The sequence below is a fragment of the Cygnus olor genome, chromosome 8 (genome assembly GCF_009769625.2).
Source record: "Cygnus olor isolate bCygOlo1 chromosome 8, bCygOlo1.pri.v2, whole genome shotgun sequence".
Taxonomy (NCBI): domain Eukaryota; kingdom Metazoa; phylum Chordata; class Aves; order Anseriformes; family Anatidae; genus Cygnus; species Cygnus olor.
Genome location: NC_049176.1, coordinates 3,506,669 through 3,532,865, shown reverse-complemented (window position 1 = coordinate 3,532,865; position 26,197 = coordinate 3,506,669). Strand labels below are relative to the sequence as shown.

At 39.0% G+C, this 26,197-nt stretch overlaps 2 protein-coding genes across 3 annotated transcripts in view; one reads left to right on the top strand and one right to left on the bottom strand.

The window, feature by feature from the left end:
* The window catches only part of LOC121074342 (uncharacterized oxidoreductase ZK1290.5-like), a 46,206-nt gene extending 40,939 nt beyond the window's left edge, over positions 1 to 5,267 (bottom strand). Inside the window, exon 1 of the mRNA XM_040566317.1 lies at positions 5,127 to 5,267. Coding sequence (XP_040422251.1) covers positions 5,127 to 5,217 — 91 coding nt within the window. The 5' untranslated portion in view covers positions 5,218 to 5,267. The remainder of the gene's footprint in view (positions 1 to 5,126) is intronic.
* On the top strand, positions 5,191 to 25,994 carry DPH5 (diphthamide biosynthesis 5). 2 transcript variants are annotated; one of them, XM_040566320.1, is made up of 8 exons: positions 5,212 to 5,304; positions 5,402 to 5,573; positions 7,386 to 7,510; positions 10,560 to 10,668; positions 21,338 to 21,458; positions 23,576 to 23,615; positions 24,694 to 24,797; positions 25,746 to 25,994. In XM_040566320.1, exons 2-8 carry the CDS (start codon positions 5,439 to 5,441, stop codon positions 25,967 to 25,969), a joined length of 858 nt encoding a protein of 285 aa, XP_040422254.1. In that variant the 5' UTR covers positions 5,212 to 5,304; positions 5,402 to 5,438; the 3' UTR covers positions 25,970 to 25,994. The 2 variants fall into 2 exon arrangements, with proteins under 2 accessions (XP_040422252.1, XP_040422254.1); XM_040566318.1 differs by having other exon boundaries at positions 5,191 to 5,573.
* The last annotated feature ends 203 nt before the right edge of the window (positions 25,995 to 26,197 follow it).

Here is a 26,197-nt window from a genome sequence, read left to right as displayed (position 1 = left end):
GGCATTTTGTTCATCACAAGAGGCTATTAAGGAAACTTGGTAACCACGGGTGAGAAGTAAACTCCTGACAGAACTGGGGAAAAAAAAAAAAAAGTTGAGACATAAAACAAAGGGCAGAAATAAACAGCCAATTCTTATTACGGGGTAAGATTAATAGGGGGGAGTGCCATAGGTCTTGGTATCAAGACCACTGTTCCATAAATTTCCTTAAGAACTGAAACCATGAAAAAACAAGAGCCATGGGAAGAAAAAAAAAAAAAAAGCAGTAACAGTTGAGAACAAGTGAAGGCTTGAATCTGCTGCCATTGAACTGAGAAGTAAAATCTCATTTGATTCCAGCCCCAGCAGGACTGGGTCTTTTTTCTGAGCGCAGTTAAGTTTAAAAATGACTATGAGCAACTCTATGATTAATAATAAAGCAGCAGATAACTATATTATAGCAATGCATAATGGAAGGAAATATTAAGATACTTCTACTCAGCATTAAGGTTCAGATTACATATAGCTTTTTGAGGAGAAAAAAAAAAGCAAAACTCAATGTAATGAAAGTGGAGTAAATTGATTTTATGTTTTTCTCCATGGGGAAAACCTCCCTCCTCATACAAGCATGTAATTAATTTTATACTTTGATAAGAGGGGATCATGAGATGACTTTTTTTTTGTTTTAAAATCTCATCAAGTTACTAATTATACTGAAACTTGAGAATTATATAGAAAAAAAAAAACTTTACAAGAAAACATTCTATGTATATTTGTGGTATCACCAACAAATTTTGTCAGGAAATCACATGCTATTTGGCCAAATCCCTGAATTTCATGATTGCTATCCCCACATCCTAGCTCCTCAAGAAAAAAAAACAACTTTTCTGAAGGGAATCGAGAAAGCCAGAACAAGTCTTAAGAGATGGCTATAACTGAGGTTTTGGGGAACTTTTGTAGTAAACGAATGTAATTTTATTTTTTTTAAACAGTCACGTACGGAGCTTCCCCATTCGCAAAGTTTTAAAATGCACTGGTGTGCTTATTTTTAGTTGGAAGATAGAATAAAGCATTCAGAGAGGCATAGTGGTGAACAAATTAAATACTTTTTAGCACTAAGAGACTTTATCATCAAGTCTCCCTCACACCACAAAGCTTTCCAACAAAGAGCAATGTCATGCTGAATTCAACTATTCAGCACATACACAACCTTGAAAAAGTTTCCTAATATTTTAGTTACAGGAAGAAAAGTCCTCATGCTACTGAAATATATCCAAATGCATTAGAGGGTAGCATTTTTACCCACCAAGCTTTAAAAAAAGGAAAAATAAAAAAGAAGGAAGTGGCAATTTTCAAAGTGGAGGCTTCCTACATAGCCGTAGTAAACATGAACAATACAAACTGTATGAATTATTTTTCCAAAGCCCAAAGAGGACAATATTTTGTGTACAACTTTGACAAGTGATCCATTCTCAAGAGTGTTGCTTTAGATAAGGACCAAGTATCCTGTAGTTAAATTAAGACAATACAAGAATATGCAATTCCCTGCTACAGTACAAAGACTCACAGCAAAGTATGCAATACTTGGCAACATGTAACTGCTATGCAAAAGTGTAACTATAACAACTTCAAAACTGTCATTTTATACCCGTTATTTGCCCTATTTTTTGTTTTGTTTTTTAAGGTAAATCTTGCAAATACAGAAAGAAGTTATAGTTATCCCATTAGCACAGTAAACTTATCCATTTTCTAAAGCAATCTAAAGCCATTATGAACTAGTGTACTCTCCTGGGCATACTTTTACACTTGCATCAAGCATTAGGGCCAAAATAACAATTATTTTCAGACAAACCTACTCTACTTTCTACTTGAAAGCCTTTGTAATGAAAATTACCATTTCCTGTAGACGTCTGACCCCCCTGCATGTGAATAATACTGTCTAAAACAACTGTTAGAATTGGAACATAAGAAATATAAAGTTATCAACAGTTTTTAAAATCACGCAATAAACAAGAAAGATGTAGATCATTTCTCTTTGTTAAACAAAACTTCAGCTATACAGCATATTTCTAACACAAAGGTGGGCTGCCTTAAAATAATTGGTAGGTATCTGAGGAAAGACTTCCTGTTTTACCATTGCTAGCAGACTTGTTTTTCTTCTGGACACAATACAGATACAACACAAAATCTGAATACGCATGTAAGTAAATACAGAATTTTGGATGTACAGATTTTGGCACATTGCTCCAAGTAACCTTTCAGACTGATCATAAATTTTGCACACTGTATAACCTGTGGTATACAAATCCATCATTCTCACTAGAGACTGTAAACTAACCAAAGAACACTCAACTTCCTTCTTTCCTGTCTCCCCTTTTTGCATCAAACCATGAAAAACTTACCGCACTTCTCCTATACAAATTAAGAAGCCAAAGCAGCTGTGACATAGAAACCCATTCTCAAAAAAGAAAACCCTGTTAAAAACAAAAACACAACACTTTTTAACATCTGAAGCTTGAACAGGAAAAGCAGGTATTTTTAATAGAATGCTATCCTAGACAGTTGTTGCACTCTCTCCAGAGTAAAGTGCACTAACTGAAAACACGTTAAATGTTTCCCACTGCAGCTCTCAGCTGCTCTATGAAAGGGGTTTGACCAACTTGGAAATAACTTTCATATCTTTCTGGCCTGCCTTACGGTTGACATGACTGGATAGTTACAACTACCTTAACATAGCATATTCATCTTCCTAAGAGCTTCGCAGAGAGATTATCTAGCAAGAGGGAACATACATGCTCGTTACCTCGAAGATGACTTACCATAGATAAGTTATGCCTGCACGCTTAGAAGGGTAAGACGATCAAACCTTAAATCCTGCAGAAAATGCCTTCTCATTGAGGAAAGTTCTTCTCTAGTTTATTGCTTAGTGATTTTTTCTGAGCCACAAACATTAGTTAACTGTAGTGAGGTTCTAACAAAAATAAGCCATTAAGTTGTAAAAGTGTAGTAAGTGGGAACAGCTACCATAAAGATCCCATTGTGTTAGGCTGCATATCTTGGTATTTATAGCTTGACCACAAATGCAAGTGTGGTGAGTCCTGAGTTTAGTTTTGTTTGTCTGTTTGTTTGTTGTGGTTGTTTTTTAATCTGCAATGTTTTTGCAGTGTCTATCATGGATTTCTTAAAATTATCTGACTAGTACCTACCTATTATAAGGTCCTCAAAAAGCTGCAGAATACATAAGCAATATGTCAAATGTTACTCTACCAAGACAAGAACAGAAAAGTGAGGTCAAAGAACCAAATCCTGCTCTTTGTGACAACACTGTATGTCAAGGGAAGCTCCTTGAAAGCTACAACTGACAGAATTTATTGGGCCAGAAATTTTCAAACTTAATTTTCTTTATATTCTATGTTGTTATCCATTTTATTGCATTTGAGTTCAGGCTGATAATGAACTACTCAGCACTTACTAATATAACTAAAGGACAACAAAAATGTGATTTCATAGTAAGTGCAAAGGAGTCTTTCTGCATGTTTACTTTCTAGTCTGCTTCTTCTTCCAATCACCTAAGTAATGGGTCACAATCTCCAGTAGAAAAATGATGACTCTGTACATAACCTGAAATACAGTTCAGCATATACTGAAACGATGGACGTAAGACTGACTCCATTCTTTAAAAAGACCACTTAAACTTTTCTTATGTTTGTAAAAAATCTTTAAGTCAATTAAACTGTCAAAAAAATGTCACAGGTTAGAGAATTCAATGAAAGGAAGAAAACCTGACCTTCTGAGCAACATAGGCCCCTTTGCTCACTATATAAGGGACTATGTAAGGGATGGCTGCATGGAGTACTCTTAGTAGATACTAAACTAACAAGTTCATACATTGGGTAGATACAGGTCACATGCTTATGAACACATGTAATGCATATAAGCGCACGTGGTAAAAACTGTTAGCAACATTTTGTAGACTTTTAAATCCTTTTCTTGCTGATGCTGAGTTGCTAAGACTTTTTAAGTCTGTTCAAATTATTTTGGATGAGCATTGCTAACTCTAGCTATTCATTAGTGTTTCTGGATGAAAACTTAACCCTATTAAAATGAAAAGCCAACTCCTATCAACTTAAATGGCTTAATATGCTCTAAAATCCCAAGCTCCAATCTTGCCCTGCTTTACACTAATGAAAATCCTAAATAATTGCTCTGAAGTCAGTACACAGTCATGGAATAAAGACGAAAAGAGCACACGGGTCATTTTATTTTATTGCTTAGCCTGATACTTGTGTGACTGATTAGCTCTGGTGTCACAGACAAAGAATGTAACTGTCTTTGATTTGTATGTTTATCTAAAACAATGAAAAACCTGGGATATCAGATCAGTCCATGACAAAATTGTATTGTGAAGGTAAGGGTGATTGGTAAGGGTACTCACGTTTTAGAGTATGTTACCAATGGAAGAGACATCTGGAAAGATTGCAAAGAAAAGACAGAAAGAGATCCTCAAATACCGTGCAAAAGCTCCAAGAGAGAAATTAACTACTTATTTTTACCACCAATAAAAACTAATTAATGTAAATATGTAGCTATATAAACAACTACATAAAAAGACAACTCTTCACTAAAAATCAGAAAAACCAGATGACGTGAGCAATGGCCCCCGACACGCGCGGGGTGTGTGTGCCTGTGTGCCACACCTGCAGGCATGCTGTGCCTCGGCCATCTCCCGGTTGGGAGCGTCCTGGCCTGCCAGGCCCGCTGCCCTCAGCACGCTGACCGGTACTGACACCGCTGCGGACTTGAAGCGTGACCTTTACTCATTAATGTATTGGCTCTTCGGAGCCGTAAGCAAATCCAAGAATTTGACAGGTTTGGGATTTGTAACGGTATGAACCTGATACGCCAACGCACAGCGAGGGAAGTACTACAGGGCTTTTTTCTCCCCACCGGCCGTTCAGCAAACATAACATCCCCCCCCCCGTTCTCAACCTGCGGCCTCCCCCGCACGGGACGTAGCGGGGCGGCGGCGCCTCCCCGGGCCACCGAGCGCTGCGAGCCCCCGCGGCCCCCCGGCCCCTCTGGGCGTGGTGGAAGCTCCTGGGGTGCCGCCTGCGGCCGGGCCCGCCGCCAGCCCCACGGGGACTCACCGAGCCCCAGCACCGGGATGCTGCGGCCGCTGCGCAGCGGCACCACGGGGCCGCCCGGCGCCTCGCCACCCCCGGCTGCTGCCGCCGCCATGTCGAGCGCCGGCGGCCCGCGGCCTACAACTCCCGGCGGCCTCCGCGGCCGCCCAGCGCCGCAAAGCGTGGCGGCGGCGGGAGGCAGGTGGGCCTCGGGGCCTTGGCGGTGAGGCGGGGCGGGCGAGCGGGCGGTGACAGAGAGCGGCTGTTCCCGGCTCACGGCCGTTTCCCTCCCGCGGCAGGCGACGCTGCCGGGCCTGACCTCCCCCCCCCCCCATCATGCTGTACCTCATCGGGCTGGGCCTGGGGGACGCCGAGGACATCACGGTGAAGGGGCTGGAGGCGGTGCGGCGGTGCCGCAGGGTGTACCTGGAGGCCTACACGTCCGTCCTGCCCGCGGGGCGGGAGGCGCTGGTAGGTCGGCACGGGGGGAGAGGGCTGGGGCCGGGGGCTGCACGGCCCGCGGGAGGAATCGGCCCCTGCCCGTGAGGGGAGCGGAAATAAAGGTTTCCTTCCTGCGAGTGCTGTTGGCGTTTTGGGGCTAGTTTTCACCTCTCTGACAGCCTGAGGAGGTCTTGGAATATCAGAGAACTTGATGAGAAAAATGTCCGATTTAAAAATAAAATCCACAGACATACTAACAAAAAAAGTACGTTTTGGAGTTTTGAACCTCTCTATCTGCCCAAGGCGTTATGATGCCTGCTGGCATAGTTTGAGTGGCCCAGGTCTCCCTGCTGCTGTGTGCACAAAGTGCCTCACCCTCGTGGGTCTTCCAGAATGTGTACACAGGTCAGTCAGAGGTGGGCTGTTGGGCAGCATGCAGATAATTTTTATTTTTATTTTTTTAACTAAATACACTGTGTGGGAGAAAGCAGTCATAAAAATATACACACTAGAACTCATGTCCTCACTGGTCATAGGATGTCATCATCACATCCCTTTGGCCAGTCTGGGTGAGCTGCCCTGCTTCTGTCCCCTCCCAGCTCCTCGTGCACTCCCAGCTGGCAGGGCTGTAAGAGAAACTGAAAAGTCTTTGACTTAGTGTAAGCACTGCTCTGCAACAACTAAAACATCAGCGTGTTATCAATGTTATTCTCATCCTAAATCCAAAACACAGCACCATACCAGCTACTAGGTGGAAAATTAACTCTGTCCTAGCCAAAATGTGGACACAGAGTAAAATGTTTCCGAACCATAACTGACTTGGTAGTTTTATGTACATAGAATCATAAAGGTTGGAAAACACCCCCCAGATCATCATGTCCAACCATCCCCCTACCACCAATATCACCCATTAAACCATGCTGCCCAAATTTGCTCAGTACTACTCAGAATAAAAACACCCTTTCTGGTCTGTGCCCTGGCAAAAAAAAAAAAAAAAAATCATGTAAAGAGCATGTGAAATGAGTGGTGAAACTTATGGAGTCAGATATGTTCAGGATGGTCAGACAACATGTTTCTAGACTTCAGTACTAGGTTGAAGGCTGGACTAAATGATCTTGGAGCTCTTTTCCAACCTGAATGATTCTATGATTCTTTTCGTATTCTGATTCTATGAAGATTTATTACGCATGTGAGGTTGATTCTGGAAATAAAGGCATTTAAAACATACAAAGAGTCCCAACGATTAGTGGGCTGCTGAAGAAAAATGAAGGACAGAATCAAATACAAATTTACCCATATATGAGGTAAATTATTTCTTACAGAGGACTGAAAATGAAGGATTAATACAAAGTTATTCCTTAGACGTGGTTAGTTGCAATGTACAAAAGAAAAATAAAAGCTATAAAACTAGGCTATAGTATAGCTAGTGTTATATTTGTGTCTGGTTTTATGTCAGTATTATAAGTATCCTGAGCAGTTAGGCTTTGACTGGGGAGAGGAGATGCCTTAAAATAGGATGGCTGGTTGAATTACTATGCCTAGAGTCCACCTGGGTAGCTGCAGTATGTGGGTGTGAATGAGCTATTTTTGGAGGCAAGTCAGTATTGAAATAATATGTTTGAAAGTAATTCTTGTCAACTTGTGAGCTGCCTAATGGGAAGCCCATGCGTTCTCGCAAGGGGAGGCAGGGTTCTCTTAAGACGTGGGTCAAACAGCTGGGGATGATAGTCAAGTTCTCCTTTCCGATGCCCATTGTCCATGTTTCTAAGCAAGCATACTAACAGAGATGAAAACACTCCCACTTGTCTTATTTTGGTGTTTCTTATTAATTTCAACTTCTAGGAAAAGTTTTATGGAAAAGAATTGATTTTGGCTGACCGAGAAATGGTGGAACAAGAAGCAGATAGCATTTTAAAAGATGCCGATGTTTGCGATGTCGCTTTTCTTGTTGTTGGTGATCCCTTTGGGTAAGATGAAGCAACATTTTAGTTATTGCTCAAGCTTGATCACTTACTTCTTCCAAAAGGAAGGGGCTATCCTCCATAGCTCTAATTCTTCTTGAAGAAGCTGATTTTCCGACCAGAAGCATTTTTTATGTCTGTGTATATTTTTATTGCATACAAAATATACACGCAGGTGTCCACACTTCTGTCTTGGAGTTTCCTCACCCAGGAAACTTGGACCCTCTGGGATACATAGGTGTTTCCTTCAGCAGTCACAATCTTCATGCTAGCTTTTATAGAAAATATTTTGTTCCAGGTTTTATCTGCTAACAGAAAAGATTCTAGAATGTCACATAAAAATGTGCTATGTTTTGAGAAAATGTTCTTTTACTTGTGATTAGCATTTATAAACTGCAGCTTTAATTCTTAGCTGTTTTAGAAAGAATACTGACTTGATTGTACAGCACTTAGGCTTTGATATATGCTAGTCTTTAAAATCAGTTAAGTCATTAAAAATGTCTTCTCAGTTTGGTTTATTAAGCCTTTTGTTTCCACTTCTAATTCCTGCTGAAAGGTACAGTCTTCTTCTATTACCAGAAGGACCTCCCTTCTGTCTTATCAGTCAGGCATCATCAATCTGTAATGTCAAGCCACACAGAAGAGCTTTTAGTCTCCAGCTGGTGATTCAAGATTTATTTTTTTTTCGCAGTGCTACAGGGCACAAGAAAAAAAAAAAATCAAATCACTGAGCACCCTATGAGTGAAAAAATAGTTTATGAAAAAGAAGAGCAGTGTACACACCTGTCAAAAGCAGATAATTTATGTAAACACAGGTTGAAGGGAATTGGCAAGAGAATATTATATTAAACTAGTTCTTAGGAGCAGATGATGCTGTATTTCAGAAATATTAATTATACTTTTAGTGCATATTAACATTAAAATTAGGATTCATGTAGAGTGTAGAGCCACATTACTTGTACCCTTGTGCTATGATCCAGGGACTGATGTAAGTGCACAACATAAACCCTCTACATCTATTGAATTATAATTGCTACTTGTAAGCAGCATCTCAATCTGCCTCAAGTATCAGTAATTTCAACGATGAAATACTGCAGTTCTGATCAGCTATAACATACTACATCACTGTAGAAGACTACCCTTTTTTAGAATGAGTTGCTACTGTCTAAATGTTTGTGTTCTTAGTTCTTTGTATTGCAGTTAGAACTACTCCTCTGCCTATGTAGAGCCCTGAGGATTTAGGGCTTTCAGAGCTTTCTTGGAAAGAGCACTGCATGTTTCCATCCTAAGAGAAACCCCATGAGAGTTCGATAGAAGCTGTGTGACTGCAGCTGGTCTTAGAGTTTCAAGTACGCTTGCCAGCAGGAAGAGTACTTGGCAGTCTTAGGAACCCTCAGGTATAAGTGGTTAATAGTGAAGGTGATGAAATAAGTTGTGCCCATTTTAAAGTTCTCATTGGTACTCACTGCAAGTGTTTCCTCTGCAGACATAGGTAAAACCATGGACGTGCTAGCAGGAGTCTGACAATTTTAGTATTGTATTGGAAAGCCCACCTTCATCTAGCCCGTGTTAATATTTGTATTATTGGTACCCACAAAAAGTCTTAAACTCAGTATCAGTGACAGAAAATACACCAGTATAGCCTTGGGCGCAAAGGGCTGAATCCATCAAGCTTTTGTGCATATTAGCTGAGTGCTTGTGAGGGCACTTCTGCTTTTAGCTACAGTCATTACAGACAGATCTACTGGGAGAAAAATCTGGCGGGAGCAAATTTCAGTGAATAAAGCCAGCTGATCCCTTGGTCATTTGATTTCCTAAATTGAGATTCCTCTATTCATTTTTCCTTCAGTGAAATTGATTTTTTTTTTTTTAAATGACTCATTCTACAGCCTTAACAGCTGCTGTCACATTTGTGTTCCTGTCTGAAGCACCTGATCTGCTATTGGTGCTAGTCAGACATGAAGTGTGGAAATTATCACACTGATAATGGGGGAAATTCTGTTAGAGCAACCGAACCAGGCCAGGGTGAAAGCAGTTTTCCTATTTAATTATTCCGATCAGCATATGCAATTTCTTTCTTTGGAATGGCCAGAAACGCGTGGTACATCTTTGGGATGAGATGGCTAAAGTCACTGTTTAAATTTAGGCAGGGGCAGGTGCATTTTCCTATTTCACATGGAAAATGGAGTGCCGAGCATGTACGTAAACACATGGGCAAGCAAAACATTTAAAAATTGTCGCAGTTCAAAACTAAGATTAGCTGGATCTATATTTACTTACCATCTTAGAAGGACTTTAGTCCTAATCTTGTTATTTGTGAGCCCAGCGATTCTTGCTCCAGTCACTGTAAGTTTTTTTTTTTTTAGCATTATGCACCTAAGAACCAAATTTAGCTCAGTTCTAAACTTAACTTGATTTTTCTTAGTTACTTCAGAATAAACTTGACCACTCAAGCCTAGACATTGTTAGTTTGAGTCATTTAGCTTACATGTTCATAAAAGTACATTTAGTGTAAGGGTGTTTTTTCCAAGTACCAAACGCAGTTAGTTCACCTCAGTCTGTTCCAAGTTCTTGTTCAAGAGAGTTGCTTTCCTAGCATTTCCTAGATGAGAGAAGGTCTGCCTGTGCAGTGAGTAAGGAAATGCTGGCGTTTTGCTGAAGCCTATGCCAAACAGAGCTGAATTTCACAGCTGAACAGATGTCCAGCAGGCACCTGCAGAAGACAAAGGACAAATGGAACTTTCCTTTTCATGTAGTTGCCAAAGCTGCATTAAAAAGGAACAATTGTGCTAGTGTTAGAGTTTTAATGATGCCAGAAAGAATGGTAGCACACTGAGGCTTTTGGTATTTCCAGCTGGGGAAGGCAGCGTGTGGAAACCATACTGGGGTTTTTACTTTCCTGTAACAATTAGTCAAGTTGTTGTTACCCTTTTGGTACCTATGCATTTCCCTATTTGTGAAGGGTTTAATTTTACTTTCAAAGCAAACCATAACAATAGTAATACTTGATCACTGTATCTTTTCAATCTTTAATCCCTTTCCCTTCTTATCACAGGGCCACGACACACAGTGATTTAGTACTACGTGCAGTAAACTTGGGAATTCCGTACAGGGTCATTCACAATGCTTCAATAATGAATGCAGTAGGATGCTGTGGTTTACAGGTAACATTTTTGTATATATGGTATTCCACAAGTGCTAAACATAGAATTAGTGAGCTCCTCTATTGCTGTAAGCAGTGCATGTTGCAATACAAAGTCTGAAGATCTGTAGCAATTGTACAGTTCTGTTGGCAGAATTTGTTAACACTTCCTTTTCAGCATGCTACATGTCAGCAAAAGTCCCTTTTGATGAGCCCATGTGTAAATTAATAGTAGTACTTTTGTTCTTCTCCGTTCTCTAACTTCCCTCTGCCTCAAAAAGCTTTGGTATTTAAGTTATTTTACAGATAATGCTTTGCTCATACTGGCTTCCGTGCATCTCTGATGGTCACCTGATAAGTTTATTCTTAAATTAGGTTGTTAAACCCATTGTGGAGTATGCTGGTCTTGTAATAAAAGGAATGTATGCACAAGCCTATGTACCCAACTTGGATTGTAACTAACTCCAAAATCTTATATATGATGCATTCCTTCTCTCCCAGGTTGACCAGCCTTCACTTCCTGTCCATCTGCTGAGAGAGAAGGGATTTTCCTAGCCAAGGAGACAGTTTTTTGTGCTTCTTGCATAGCTAAAAAAGGCCTACTGTCCCCCAAGAAATATTTCACTATTTCTTTTTACATGCATACAGGTCCTTTATTTACTTTTCCTGCATGAAGAATGCTATGTCAGAGTATGTTTCATTACTAATCACATACAGATTAGTTGAAGCATCCCTCTTTTGTTTTCATTCATTTCTTTAATGTGGAACCTGCCCTCTCAGGGTTCAGAATGGTTCCCTGTGTCTGCAACATTCTAAACAAAGGTCTCACTTTACCAAGACTATAATAAAGTACAGGAATATAAGTGTGCTACAGGGAACAGTTGAGCATTTGAATGTTTTCATCGTTGCAGGAGGAAGCATTCCTTCCTAGCTTAACAGGACGAACACCATTTTTTGTTTCAGTAAACTGATGCCTTCAGATTCACACTGGCAAACTTCAATAGCCATATTTTTGTGCTGCCCAACAGCAGAAAATCTATTGCAATAAACTGGGTGCTATATCTAGCTGTGATCACCTCTGAATGGTTTAGAAACATGAGAACCCTGTCTGATCTGACAGCTCAGCAGCGCTGCATTGACACCTGTTCTGAGATCATGCTCATATTAAAGGGAATGCAGGATAGGATTGTCACATTCTTTATAATTCTTCCTGTGGGCACTTTCTAAGTGACACCTGCCTATTGCTATAAGACCCAGGCAACATTATCTTTTAGGAAGGAAATAGGTTCCTTGATGTCTAAAATCTATGTCCGTAGCAGACAGATGGCAGCTATCGCATGACTGCACTTACTGGGGCAGATAGCACAGGAGTTGAGGCTGGGGCTCACTCTTTCCCCTTTTGGCTTAACAGTGGTACAAAGTTTGCTTCTGCAGTTGAACTGTTGACAGGTAGTTTTTGCTACCCACTACCTTTCTACTCTTCTTTTTTGCTCATTAGGAAAGAAGATGCAAGGCTCATACTCCCCAAAAGTACAGATGACTAAGTTTTCTGAAAGTTTGCTTCCTCCATAACTCCAGTCAGGCATAGGAATGAAGACTATAGAGCTTCTAGGTTAATTGGAAAAAAAAAAGAAGAAAACTAACCGGGAATATATTACAGTCGTATGTTTTTTCACGTATACAGAGTTTTGGAGATTAGCTTACTATTTCCTTATCCCATACTAAAAGGAATAGAGCACGAAGGAAATGTGATGTTATTCATTCTGGCAATAGTCTCCTTTTCCGTTCTGGCTTGGGAGGGACTGCCTTCTCATAAGTCAACATTCCTGTTGTTGTAAAAGGCATTTCAGGAAATAGTGATCATATTGTGTTACCGGACAGGACTATAAGCAGCTATACATTTAACTCTTTGTTGTACGTCAAAGGCATAAACAGCAAGTGAGGGGTATCTTACAAAAAAAAATACAAAAAACAACTGGTGGTTTAATTCGAGTTGTGGTGGAAGTTTATAATTTCTTTCAACAGTCTTTACTTCTTTATGTTCATGGTGATCTCCTGCCATCAACTTACTTTTGGAGTTAGTGTGTTTCAACTTGCAATGTTGCTGTCAAGTATAACAGGGATTCCTCTTTTGCCTCACCACAGAAAAGGCTTGGCTTTTTTTCTTGTTTTAATCTGATTGTGATACAAAACCTCTTTCTTTCTTTCTAGAGAAAAACAGGAAACACCTTTATACGCTGTTCTGAAAGCCATGTGCATAGTGAGCTGTAACTGCTGATTAGGCCTTAGTAAAACGCAGCTACAGCCCAATGTGTTCACAAAAGAACATGTCGCTTGTCACCAGTGATGTTTCTATGTAGCCAACAACATTCTGGCAGTTGTGCAGTTTTCCTGTACAATAGAGTTACTGAAGTAACTTAACTAAAGTAAGCTTTGTGATTCTGTGTATCAGAAGTATTGTGCAGCAATCTCTGCATATATGTAAACATTATCTATGAATTTTAGATACATTCAGAGCATTAGTGGTGTTTTTTCCACAAAGAGCATAAATATATTTCTTGCCAACTTAGAAAAAAATACATTCACCCTTTACAACAACAACAACAACAAAAAAACACCAACCTGCCTTGCCCATTTAACTAACAGTTAGTGGAGCTGTTTTGAAGGCTGTACAGGCTAGGATTTTATTTTTATAAGTAATTGAGATTTTTAGTTTTGAAAATTAAACTTTCCAAACTTCTGGGATGATCTCAGAGATTGATACAGTGAGCTACAGCCCTTGAAACCAGGGGACTAATACTTAAGTCAGTATCAGTCAGAGTATTAGACTGGGCATAAGGTTCTATATCTTGCTGTGACTCCCCTTTTACACTGTTCTTGCTGGACTTCATTGTGTCTTTTTTTCCAAGTCTAAAGAACATCTTTTCCTTCAAAAACAAAACAGAAGGTGAAGTGGGGAAAGAAACAAGGAAAAGTGCCTCTTTGTGAACACCTCTTAGCATGTTCTGTGAAGGTTCACCTCTCTTGCCTGGAATTTGACATGCAAGTACGTTGATCACTATGACTCCTGTTATAGTGGAGAATGAACACCAGAGAAGAGAGTCACGCAGTTGACTACGTACACTGCCAGGGGAGTCAAAGAGGTGGGACAGAAGTCTTCAAGGGAAGGCTGAAATTCTCAGAGGGCACTTCTGCTAGGTGGTAACTAATGGGGCATGTCAGCTGTTCTTGTCAACGGCTGCACCATAGTTCTGTAACTTTTAAAGCCTAGTATTTTAGGTAACAGGCTTACCTCTTATTTACCACTGCTCAGCTGCCCAATAGTCATCTTGATGCTGCCTCAGCCCTATCTGATGAGGATTCAGCATTGCAAGTTGAGAACAAAGAGAAGAGTCTAACCTGACTTCCATGGCTTTATCTATACCCACACTCAGTTTTTAGAATAAGTGCTGACTGCTAAGGCTTTTAGCCCTAGAATAAAGGGACAGATCTATTCAAAAAACAAAACAACAACAAAATTCTAATTTATGCCTTTTTCCTTCCTTCCTAATCTGTATGACATCTGGATGAGTTTGAGAGGGTCACTGACTAGAATGGCCAGAATGGAGCTCTCAGGATAGAATTCATTCTGACCCAGTTCTGATAGGTGTATGTTTGAGGGGGCAGTATGGATGGTCAAGCACATGAGGAAAATGCATCATTCTGAACTGGGACGCATGTGAAGGGATGATGCAGCTTGAAATGGCTTGAAATAATGGTGTTACTATTAAAAAAAAAAAAAGAAAAAAAAGAAAACACAAAGAACTAAGGTGCAAAGCTGGAAGCAAGCCATGGGGATGAGACAAAAGACTAAGGTAAGGAGTTAGAAGAAAAGTACAGGAAAAGAAAAGACAAAAGAAGGAAGAAAGGATTTTCCAAGAGATATGCTTGAAAATAGCTAGAATAGAATATGGTGAGCAGGTTCTAGCTTCAGCAAACATACCAATTAGTTAATCCTGCTAGTTAGCTGAAATGGCATATAGCCTTCGTACTGCCCAAAATCTGTGCCCAACTGGAAAGCAGATTATTATCCTGCTCGTATTATCAAAACACAGTGAATGATCTGGACTGCCTCAAGAACTTTAAGTGATGTGTTCTTAATTTAACCTTAGCAATAAATAATAGTTTTATTTTTACACCTTTAATCTAAGGTCTTTGTAGAAGGAAGGAGTTACACCTCTTTCATTTGTAGAAAGAGCACCATTGTATTTTTTAGGCTTTCAGTTATCATCTTTATAATTGGTTCCATTTATTGCTCTGTTTGAATATAGAGGTGTAGATCCAGAGGAAGAGCCACTCATTTCTGGGAGAGTGGTGCTGCTAGTTTTGTAAGCATTTATTTTATATTTTGGTGGGATAGTTATTTAAAAACATTTCATAGCAAAGACCTGCCTTTCTTTTGAGACATACCCACTTTCCACCTGAATAGCTTCGGAACAAACATCTGCATGTCACCTTGTCTCCTTCAGTGACTCATCTTCATGATTTTTTTTGTTTGCAGTCCACTTAGTCCTTGTAACACAATTACAGCTGCAAAGTAGTTTTGCCTTTTAGCTACTAGCTGTTCATTTAAACACAAAAGCAGTGCTTGCTGTGTTATCTTTGAGTCTTTGCTAAATAGGTGAGTAAACTTTCTGTGTCAAGTAGACGAGTATTACTTATAGATAGGGAGGCTGAAGGATGCTGTCATAATTTGCCATGGTCATAGTCAAATAGAAAACCTGTAGTAGTTGCGGGAGCGGAACCTGAGTTCTACCTCCACCCTCTCTGTGCATCTTAACCTTTCAAAAATACTCTTTGCTCTAATAGGAGGGGCTCTATGCAAATTTTTTTCTTTTTATTCACTGACAGTTAAAATAAACTGTTTTCTACCACTAGTTGTTTTTGTCTCTGACTACCTGCCTCTGAGCCTTTTACAAGTTGGCATTTGCTTCTCAAACCAACTAAACAGTAAATCAATGTTAGTTACACTAGCTTATTACTCATATTTGCTGTGCAACTTTGTGCCATTTGTCACCAGGAAATACAGCCCAGAAACATCCATTTACTCCCAACAGACTTTTGTCTCCATTTAGTTGTCTTTGTCTCAGATGAGTAACCGAAGTGAGTAGGGTGGGAAAGTTTGATATCACTGGGAAGAGTCTGACAAGCTTACCAAAGATAAAGGGATGTTACCTTGGAGGGAAGATGCTGTCCTGTTCGGGTTTGCTTGAAGTTTTGAAGTCTTTTGATAGTTGAATTTTGTTCTTCTTATAGAGCAGCTATTTCTTAGGCACTGATATAGGAGACAGCTAAGAGGAAAAACGTGTTCTTCCCTTTATCTGCTTTTATGTGATTAGTCTCAGCTGCCTTCTGAAGACTGCAATCATGTGGAGTGGGCTTCCATCAGCCAAACATCTTTTTCTTCACAGTTCCCTTGCTGGCATGTACTAAGGGGACTGGAGGTTCTTGGGGCAGCCAAGCCAAGCTGTGGGCCTGCGGTAGCACAAGGAGTTGCAGTTCTATGTGTGTTAACTGTAAAAAGCATTCCACTTCACATGAACCTTCTCATGTGATGGATTCAAAGTTGTTAAAAGTCCATGGTACTAAATAAGATGGCATAAACAGCCAGGCCTAGGCCTGTGGTTGTTTAATATGACCAGTAGCAAACAAAAATGAAGCTTGTCTGATTCCTGCTACCTCTTTGTTGACGATTGTCCTTCCTAGGCTGTTCTCTGGCAGCAGTATATGATGCATAGCACAGTAAGAACCTTTTAATATGGTGTGTATGGTATGGAGGGTTGTTAACTGCTTGTGGAGGATAAAGGGAAAAAGTCTGACTTGTTAGGCTCCTTTTTTTGAGGATGAATATTACCTGGCATCACATCAAAACTCTTATGACAAGGGTAAACAAAATGTGCCTTAGATTTGCAGTGTAGATTCAATGGGTTTTATCAAGAAGCCACCTGGGATGATGCAAGATGCTATACAGTCTCCAGATTCCACTGGGGAATAGTCTCTGGATGTCAGCAGGACGTGATCAGGCTGTGTAGTATATTCATTTGCAGAACAGTCCTGTCCTGTGAAAACTATCTGCAGTTTAACATCTGAGTATCCTCACAGTTCTATGGGGTTTGTGGGGATTTGTGTGGGTTACATTTATGCTGAAAAATGTAATGACAAGACTCCCTTTTACCTTCCTCCCCTGTCATGTTTCCACTTCTGAAGCTGTTCTGAAGTTTTAGGAGAGGAGGTAGGCTGTTAAGTGAAGAATTGCTTTATCATCATTGCAGCTGATACAGCAGTAATTCTGGGAGAGATTCTGTAAAAATAAATGTCTGCATTTTGAAATGTTTACTTCGTGGTTTCTCTGCAGCTGTTGTCCTACTGCCCTTTAGTATCATCTTGCATCGTCTCTCCTGCTTGCTTTAGTACATTTTAGAGGCGATGGGGGATCTTTCTTTTTTAATTTCCCTATTTAGTCTCAGCATGTTCCTTCTTTTTATGCTCTGTATTTTTGTGGTGATTATTGACATCAATATTTTTAGCGAGGTCTGTCAATCTGGACAGCTTCAAGTTGCTGATGTCATTCAGACTGGTCATTATTGAAGTTGCTCCTTAGTTTCATTGAAATTCTAGTTGCAGGCAGACTATCCAAGCTGGGATCATGGTACAGACTTTTTCTTCCAGTTTATTCTGTGAAACAAATCACAATTTGCAATCAATTCTGCTTATACAAACAAATCAAGTAAGAAATACTGTTAATAGAAGGGTTAGAAATACTAATAGAAAGCAGACAGGCACTTCAGTCCCAAAAGTTGTCTGATATTCTTTCGTATTATGTGTGTAAACAAAATAGAAAGTTATAGCTTGTTCTGAGCTGATGCAAATGTGAATTGAAGAACAGCTTTCTTCAGTATTTTGTGAGAGGCAGAAAACTCAGCAGACGGAGCCTTGCCTGGGAGTAGAGAGTTCTGGCTTCCCTTCCTGACCTTAGCTGGCTGCATTGCAAAAGTTAAGCACACAAAGCTTTGCTTAAGCCAATTACTGCTTGGGCAGGGGGAGGGGTATTTCCAAAGACAGGTCTTTCAAAATGAGCTTTTGAAATTCTTCTGTGAAGATTTTGAGCATTAGGGAGAAGGTAAAAACACATCAGTTTCCAAGCTGAGAGCACCAAGTGTCTGTCCAGCCAGTTCACTGAGCCCCTTAGAAATTCTGGCACTTCTGTGCTTGAGCAGAATGTGGGCACTGTAACAAATCTGATGATTTGTGCAGATGTGATGCTGGAAATGTTTCAGCATGTACAGAACAAATGCTGCCCACTCCTAAACCCCAGCTGTTTGATGTCGAGTGCAGCACGCAGAAGACTGCTGTGAAACTTGATTTGCTGTTGCCCATCTTTAAAGTTGTGCCAGCAACCATGCAACATGATTGTTTCACAGAAAATACAACACAGAGCTGTTTGTTGTCATATTAAACTTCTTAACAATCCAAAAGCATGATAATAATCCTTAGCTGTGTCATAATACACGTGGGCTGACAAATCTGTGTCACAGTTGTTTTCCAGTGACAAACCTGCTACCTGGAAGTTTGGGCCACTATTCTGAATCTTCTGTGGTTTGTGGAAAGGATCATTTTTAATGTCAGTGGGTTCTGGCTCTAGTGCCCAGTCACCTGCTGTGTCTCTGGCTGAGATCTGTAACTGCTGAGTCCTTAGGATAACGGTGAGCTTTTGGGTATTTACTGCTCTCTCTGCAGCAAGGCTTTTCTTTGAAGTCCAAGACATTGTGCTAGATTTCCAGAGGTAAGAATTAGCATGCAGCACAAAAAGCTGTATTAGGAACTAACTGACTCTGCATAGGTACATGGATAGAAAGTTAAAAGTTTATGTTCTGATACAATTATGTGTTGCTTCTTTAAAGTAATGCAGGCTTGCTCTAATGGAAGAACAGTACCTCTGTCTGCATAAGTTTTACATGTCTGCAGAGATCAAATGGTAGATGAGAAAGAAATTTTTGTGTCTATATAATTGCTTGTATGGTAATTGGTTACAAGTGGTCAAACAACAGGAGTATCCATTTATTGCTTCAATTCCACAGCGTTCATAGATTGTATACCAGAAAGCTTCCAAAGTAGTATTTTCTCCTCTTTAAAGTTAAGAAATATGAATGAATTAGTACTAGGAAATCTATTATTTAAAAGCTTATTTCATACAAGGGTGTAAGTTGCAAAGTCACTTATATGAGGTCAATGAAATATGCCCCATTCCATCCTGTTTCTGTAGAAGCTACTTCAGTGCTGAGAAGCTGTATAGATTTTTGAAACTACCAATATGTGAAGATATTCTGAAGTTGTTTCTACTGAACAGATGAGCCATTTTGAACAAAAGTGTTTCAATATTTCTTTGACAGACTTCAGTTTTAATGCAAAATGCATTAAACAAGGACATTCAGTGAATCTGACAGTGGTAATGCTTGTACAAAAAGGATAATTTGCTTTTTGTTGATAAAGATGATGGAGAGTCCTTGTAATGATCAGTGGAAAAGAATAAGAAAAATAACAATCAGAACAAATGTTCTAGGGCATAAAAGTTTATATCCAGCTTGTTTCTAATATCTGGCAAAGTAGTTTGAAAGATCTGATTCCCAATAAAATACTTGTCATTTATCCATTTCTGCACGTCCTTTTTTTTTTTTGCAAAAAGGCAGAGGTGGAAGATTCTCTTCTTCAGAGCATCAAAATGCCAAAGGGATTAATTGAGGCTACTTTCTGTGCTGAAGGAGGGCTGCTGCTTTTTGGAAAATGACTGCTGTGGCTTTCAGATGGCAGACAGCAAGCTGGCTTGCTAGGCTGGTACTGTGTGTTTCAGCAGTTGTTGATGGCTGAAGGTATACTGCCACCTCCCCAATGAGATTTAAAGTTAGCTTTAAGCCTTTACGTTTTAGCTTTAAGCTTTTTACGTTTTTAATCTTTAAGTTTAGCTTTTCTGTCTTCCCAGGTGCTCTAACAGCGAAGACGAGAAACTCCTTTTTCCAATAGTTTTGCTTCACATTTGGAACAAAATGGAGAGAGGTTTAGCCACATAGGCAAAACATAGCTTTTTTTTTTTTCCTTATTTTCTTCCTCTAGAATACAGCCTTGAAATAGTTCAAAAGGTACACCAGGAACAATACATTTGGTTCAACCTATATTTAGTTTACTGGAAGAACCTTTAGGTTGTGAAATATGCACTGTGTGTTCTCGTTCTTGTGCTAGAATGAAATATTTAAAAGAGGAAATGTAAATGTTTTTAGTAATCTTCCAGGAATCTTTGAATAAAGGCTGTACATATCAGCATGAATAGTTAAAATTTGAGCTCTTAGTCCCTTGGAAGCAAACAACTTTCTGCTTTGATTCAAATTCTGCTTTGCTAGATAGAGTAAGGGAGTTAAAACCACAACCTAATGCCTCAGTAGAATAAGTATGTATAGGGGAATCCCCAGATGGCACAAAGCTGCCAGAGCTACTTATATGTAGGGTCCTCTTTTCTGCTAACAGCGTACACGGTGCCTCCCATAGTGGGCTGGAAAAAGCTGCTCTGCCTTGAAGGTTTAAACAGAAAGTGGGGAGGACAGTCTGTATGATGACGGTATCTCTGGTAGGCTTGAGGAGACAGAACGTTGGCAAGCTGTAAAATCCATCTTGGTTGGCTGAATTGACCAAAATTGATGCATGCTTTTGCCCATTTTCAAGTTGGTTACAAAAACTTTCAAGCCAAATTCTGCTTTAGGTTACATCTAATTTTCAGTTTTGCATCACTGGAAATGACTGGCAAGAGTATTGCTTCAAATGTCTTCACCAAGATTAGGGACGAATAAAGGCAGTGAGCATGTTTGACATAGAATCTGCTGGCAATGTTCTTACCGTACGTGCATATAAACAATTTTGCACCTCTGCTTTAGGTGCAATCTGTCTCTGTCTTCAGATCTTCATATCAACTCTCTCTTTAGACTGTAATTGCTTTTGCATGGCACAGCTTCTGTCTGCAGGAAAGTGCTGTTTTAATATAAATCCTACCATGTCAGTAGAATCAAAGTTTATGAAAACATTGCAAGTGTTACAGCTTTACCAGAAGTTGCCTACCTTAACCAAAATAAGAAATAATAAATAAGAGTTTTGGTGCTAATCTTACAAACTTTTGCTTTAAGAGGAATTTGCCTTCAGAATTAAGTAACAAAGAATAGAAGGTAGATTGAAAGTTACTGTACATTGGAAAGGGAAATGCCGAGATAGGTAAAAATGTTACGGGTAGCTTATTAATCAGTCTTTAACATGCTTTACTGTCTGGAGAGTAAAAGAGCAACACACCTATGTTACAAAGAAGAAAAAACAGTTCACTAATTACAGATTTTCTTAGAAAGGAGGGAATGAAAAGGAATGCACTAGAACTAATCAAGAGATAAAGAAGAGTGAGAGATTTTCTTTAATGCAATGTTTTGTTGTGTATTTATGAGAGACCAAACAAGTGTCTCATAGGAGTACTCTGAAAACTATTAAACTTCTTCACTATGCTCAGGACTTCACAGTGTTGCCAGTTTGTTGTTTTTATAGTTTTTTTGTGTGCTGTACTACTAATAGTATTTTTTGAATTGACTTTGGATGTGTGTCATTGGATATGTTTTTTGTTTTTACAGTTGTACAATTTTGGAGAGACGGTTTCTATAGTTTTCTGGACAGATACATGGAAGCCAGAAAGTTTTTTTGACAAGATCAAGAAGAACAGGCAGAATGGAATGCACACACTATGCTTACTTGGTAAGCAGCAGGTATCCTGGTACCTTAGCTATCATGATCGCCAGGGTCCAGATACAATAGTGAAAGGCATGAGATGAAGTCTGTGATTAAACAGAGGTTAGATAATACATATCTTTAAAAATATACCAAAATTAGAACTCCAGTGTATGTGTACGTAGAATCAGTTCAGCCACTGTTCATGCTACACTGCCCATGAATTTCTTAATTCCTCTTTAGAAAATTTGTAAGAAATTATACCTTTGTAGAAGTCAGACAGGAGCAGGAGGCCTTTATTTGCTGTAAAGATCAATGTGATTTTAACCTAGATCTAGCTCAGGGGATCCAGGTCAGATTGCAGTGGCTAGCAGCTGTCTTTTATTGACTTAATTAGGTTAGAGCTCAACACATTTGACTTTCAGGGAGGTGAGTGGTACATTTAACCACATTTCTATTTCGTGAGGTGATACTCCCTTTCCTAATTATCTCACCTGGTGGTGTTTTGGCAAAAGGTGATTGTCATGTGAGAAGCTTCAGTATTGTAAAAATTATTGCTGACCATGGGTCTGATACAGTACTGGTCCTAGCTGAGCGCTATCCTCAGGCTCTCCCATGGTGCTGTCTGATCTTTATCCCACCCAACAATCCTAGGCCGAAAGCCATTTTCTGAGTAACTTTATTAGTCTAGGTAAATCCTTAAAGATTATGGAATTGCCAGTGTCTAAACTATATGGAACTTATATATTTGTATATATACATACTTTTCTGTATCATCTTTCAGACACAGGTGGGAACTCTCAGTACTAAATACATTAATATTTTAAGTAAAAACAAATTCTGTGGTAACTGGAGGAATCCTGAGCAGGAAACAATTTAAATGTGTAAGCATCACTGCACATCAAACTTTCCAATGCCTTGAAAGTTGTTTGTTTTCAAACTTGGCTATATACCAGAATTCTGTTAATTGTTTTAAAGAAGGATGACTTCAGAAGTGTTTGAAACAAGGATTATTCCAACTGTAATACATTAAAACTAAGTATTCTTTAGATTTTTGTATATAATCAATTCTATGTACTCCCTTTTTGTGTTTCATTTCTTTATGCATAGTAAGAGAGGAAAAATTTGGAAATAGTAAACTCGAATCTCATGCTTCAAGGACAATCGTAGTACCCACCTCTCATTGTAGCTCACAGCTGACAACTGCTAATTCCTAAGCTAATTGGTCCCTTAATACAATTTGGTTGTTCTGGTCTATTTATTGATTGCTTATCCAACAAGATTAGATTACCAGGTAAGCAAATAATGATATAAAAAGATCAGTGCTTATACACTTCTGATTTCAAAGCAACTTCATTGACATAAAAGCAATTTGGTAAACTACGCACGAATAATCTTGGAGATTTGCATTCTAAACCACACTCTTCAGAGTTACCTTAGTTTAAGGGTTGATCATGAACTTAAGCAATACTTTAAAAATGTATCCAGTTTTCACTGATATTTTTCAGGCATTTGAATACAGATAACATTTGATGGTCTCTTGGAGAGATTGTGGTCAACTGGAGTTTCACAAAATTGCAGATGTTCAATCTTACCTGACCTCCTTCCCTGCCTGCCCCCTCCCCCCTTTTTCCCATAAGAGAAGATTGTCTAAATTTTGATTGGGACAGGACGGAAGTGCTAACGAAAGTAGGTTCCTGCATGGTAGTGATGTAATCACTGTCGATCAGTTGTACAGTTTTACCTTCTGTGACCACAACGTATTCATAATTTAAGAGTAGTCCCAATACCTTGGTGTGCTTAAACATGCTAGCATTTAGTTTATCCTATGGAAAATATGCCTGCCATTTTTATACTTAGTAATTTTGAAAATATCCGATACTGATACTTTTTTTTTTTCAGCTACTTTGAAATTTGTGAAACTTACACTATCTTTAGGTAAAATCACACGCATGAAATCACATTACTTTCTTTGTAGTTAACATATGAAACAGTGTAAGCCGTATTCCATTTTCCTGTAATAGCTAAAATGTTGCTATAAAGTTTATAGAATTTTCTAATTAAACTAAGCTTTACCTACACAGAAAGCTAACTGGGAAGTTTGTAGGGAATCTGTGTTTTATGTTACTGTTTTTTTCCTACAGATATTAAAGTGAAGGAGCAGTCTGTGGAGAATCTAATGAAGTGAGTCACAATTTTGAAAATACATAGAAACATACAGTGTATTTACCAACTATTTTTTGTATAAGAAAAAAAGTTTCTTTACCTAAAGTTTAATACTGAACTTGCCTGTCTTCTGTTGTACTTCTCAGTGGCCATGGTCTTTTGTTTTTTACAAGGAGTAGATTTTTTTCTGTTCATTACAACAGGACCTGGCTTTACTTACAGTAATTGAATGAATCTGCAGCAGAGCATAATCTTAGTTCCTCTGAGAAGCATTAGGTCAGAATGGGGTAAGCTTTCTGCTTGACGGGTCAGGTGTTTTTTTTACTGCTGTTCTGTTCCATCCTGAAATAGGTTAATAGCATAAACAGTGTTCTGAATTCATTCTTCCTTACATTATCTGAAAATAGTGTGAAGTACTGTATACATACCACTGTTTTTTAACAGTTAAATAAGCAAAATACAGAAAATGCTCTTATGTGCATTTAACTATATCCAAAAAACACTCATCAAACCTTCATCATCTCTGTGCAATCTGTATGTTTTGACAATGGGGAATAAAAATAGTTACTTTATGCACATGCTGTAACTCTGGTCTAAATTAACATTTGTGAAATCTCACAGTATCATTGAGGTTTGTTTATTTTGGAATTTCAAAATAAAATCTGTTTGATTGAACCCACAGTTGGCAAAGAAAGAAGCATTTCATTTAAGAATATATTGCTAGTCTGTAATAATCTGTCTACAGGGCATTTGACAGGAAAACAGTAGTTTGCCCTTGAGTTTAAGCCTAATGCATCTTTCAGGAGCAATTGCAAAACCTGCATATTGCTTCCAACAGCTGAATTTGCTTTTAGGATTCAAACAATCTGCCAGCTGGAGGCTCTGCACTTTCACAGGTGTGGTGAGAGCACAAGAGACTTGTTTTCTGTCTTCCTTAAAAATTCCATTCTTGTCTAGAAGGCCTAGCCTGAGAGCCTGGCGTGTTTAAGTTCAATTTGCTAGTTCACAGATTTCATTTTAAATAAACTGTAAGAATGCTGTAAACCATAATGGAATTGTTTATATGTTAAATTACTCTACTTTTCTGTCCTGGCAGAGGAAGGAAGATTTATGAGCCACCGCGCTACATGAGCGTGAACCAAGCTGCAGAACAGCTTCTTGCCATTATTCAAAATAGGAGACTCCAAGGAGAAGAACCAGGTACTATTAGTGCAGTGTTTTTATCTGCTACTCCTCTTCTCAATTCACACTTAGTGATGAGTCCCTGAATCTACTTCCTTCCTTATTGTCTTAGCATTCTCTCGATCTGTAGTGGAATTGGGCTTTTAATCCTAATCATTAGATGAATTTGTCAGAGCTTGAACACAGTGTAGTTCACTGAGCACAGATGAACATGCACCAGTGGCTCCTGGAGATTTAGTCAAAGCCTCAGTTTGGTAGCCCTGTACTGTTTCTGGCTGTCTTTAACGGTGAGCTCTTTGATCAATTCTAGTTGCATGAGGCTGATTCCAGGCATTTTAGATCAGTCAAGCCTCAAAAATCTCAGCTATGTTCTATTTAAATTGGTCACACTATGCTGTACATGAATACCAGTATGAATCTAGTTACCCCAAAGATGCAGGACTGTGGTTTTGACTTTGCGTTCTTAACACTAGTCAAGAGCAGACTATGAAAGATGTTTATCAAGACCAGAGGTGAAATCAGAGCAGCTATGAAGATAACTTCCTTGTGTCAGATGAATTTCTATTTGTCTCTACTCCTTTTAAAAGTTTATTTCTGAAATATTTTTAAGATGAAAAGGAAACAATCCTTTCATTTATCCATTATGTAGAATTAATCAGAAGCAGCAGTCTCCTCTAAGTGAACACAATTCCTGAATTAATTTTATTTACTGCTACTGCCTTCCCACTCTTGCTTATGAACAGCTCTAGGATACAGCTTTGTATTTTCTTTGAAAAACAGGCTTAATTTTAGGCTACTCCAATAATGAAATGGAGGCGTAAGAGCAGGGATAAGATTTGAGCATTCCAAGTACTTTTTCCTCTATAATCTGGCTATCACTCAGTAAAGTAACCTTTTTATGTGACAGTTTGAACTTGGTCTCTGAAAAAGTTTTGAGAATCATTTCTTAAATATTCTTTCTTACAGAAATTACTGAAAACACAATTTGTGTTGGACTTGCACGTGTGGGTGCTCAAGATCAGAAGATTGCTTCAGGCACGCTATATCAGATGTCCACAGTGGAATTAGGTGGTCCACTACATTCCATGATTGTTACAGGCACTATGCATCCCCTGGAATTAGAAATGCTTAATCTTTTTTCTGTAGATAGTTCCAAGTTTGAAAATAATGCATTTCAAAGGAACACTTAAATAAAAATAGCGATTTTTTATTTGATCTCTACTTTCCTGACAGCATACGGTCATTTCTCTGAATATTTAAAGCTTAGATTAAATGCATTTAGATTGTAATTAGCTACAGAAAATAACACTGTACGAACATCGACCTGCTTTAACTTAAGACTACAAACTGCAAGATACACCTGCTAGTATCAGTTTTTATCAAGTCAAGACATCTTCAGAAGCCTCTAAAACCTTAAG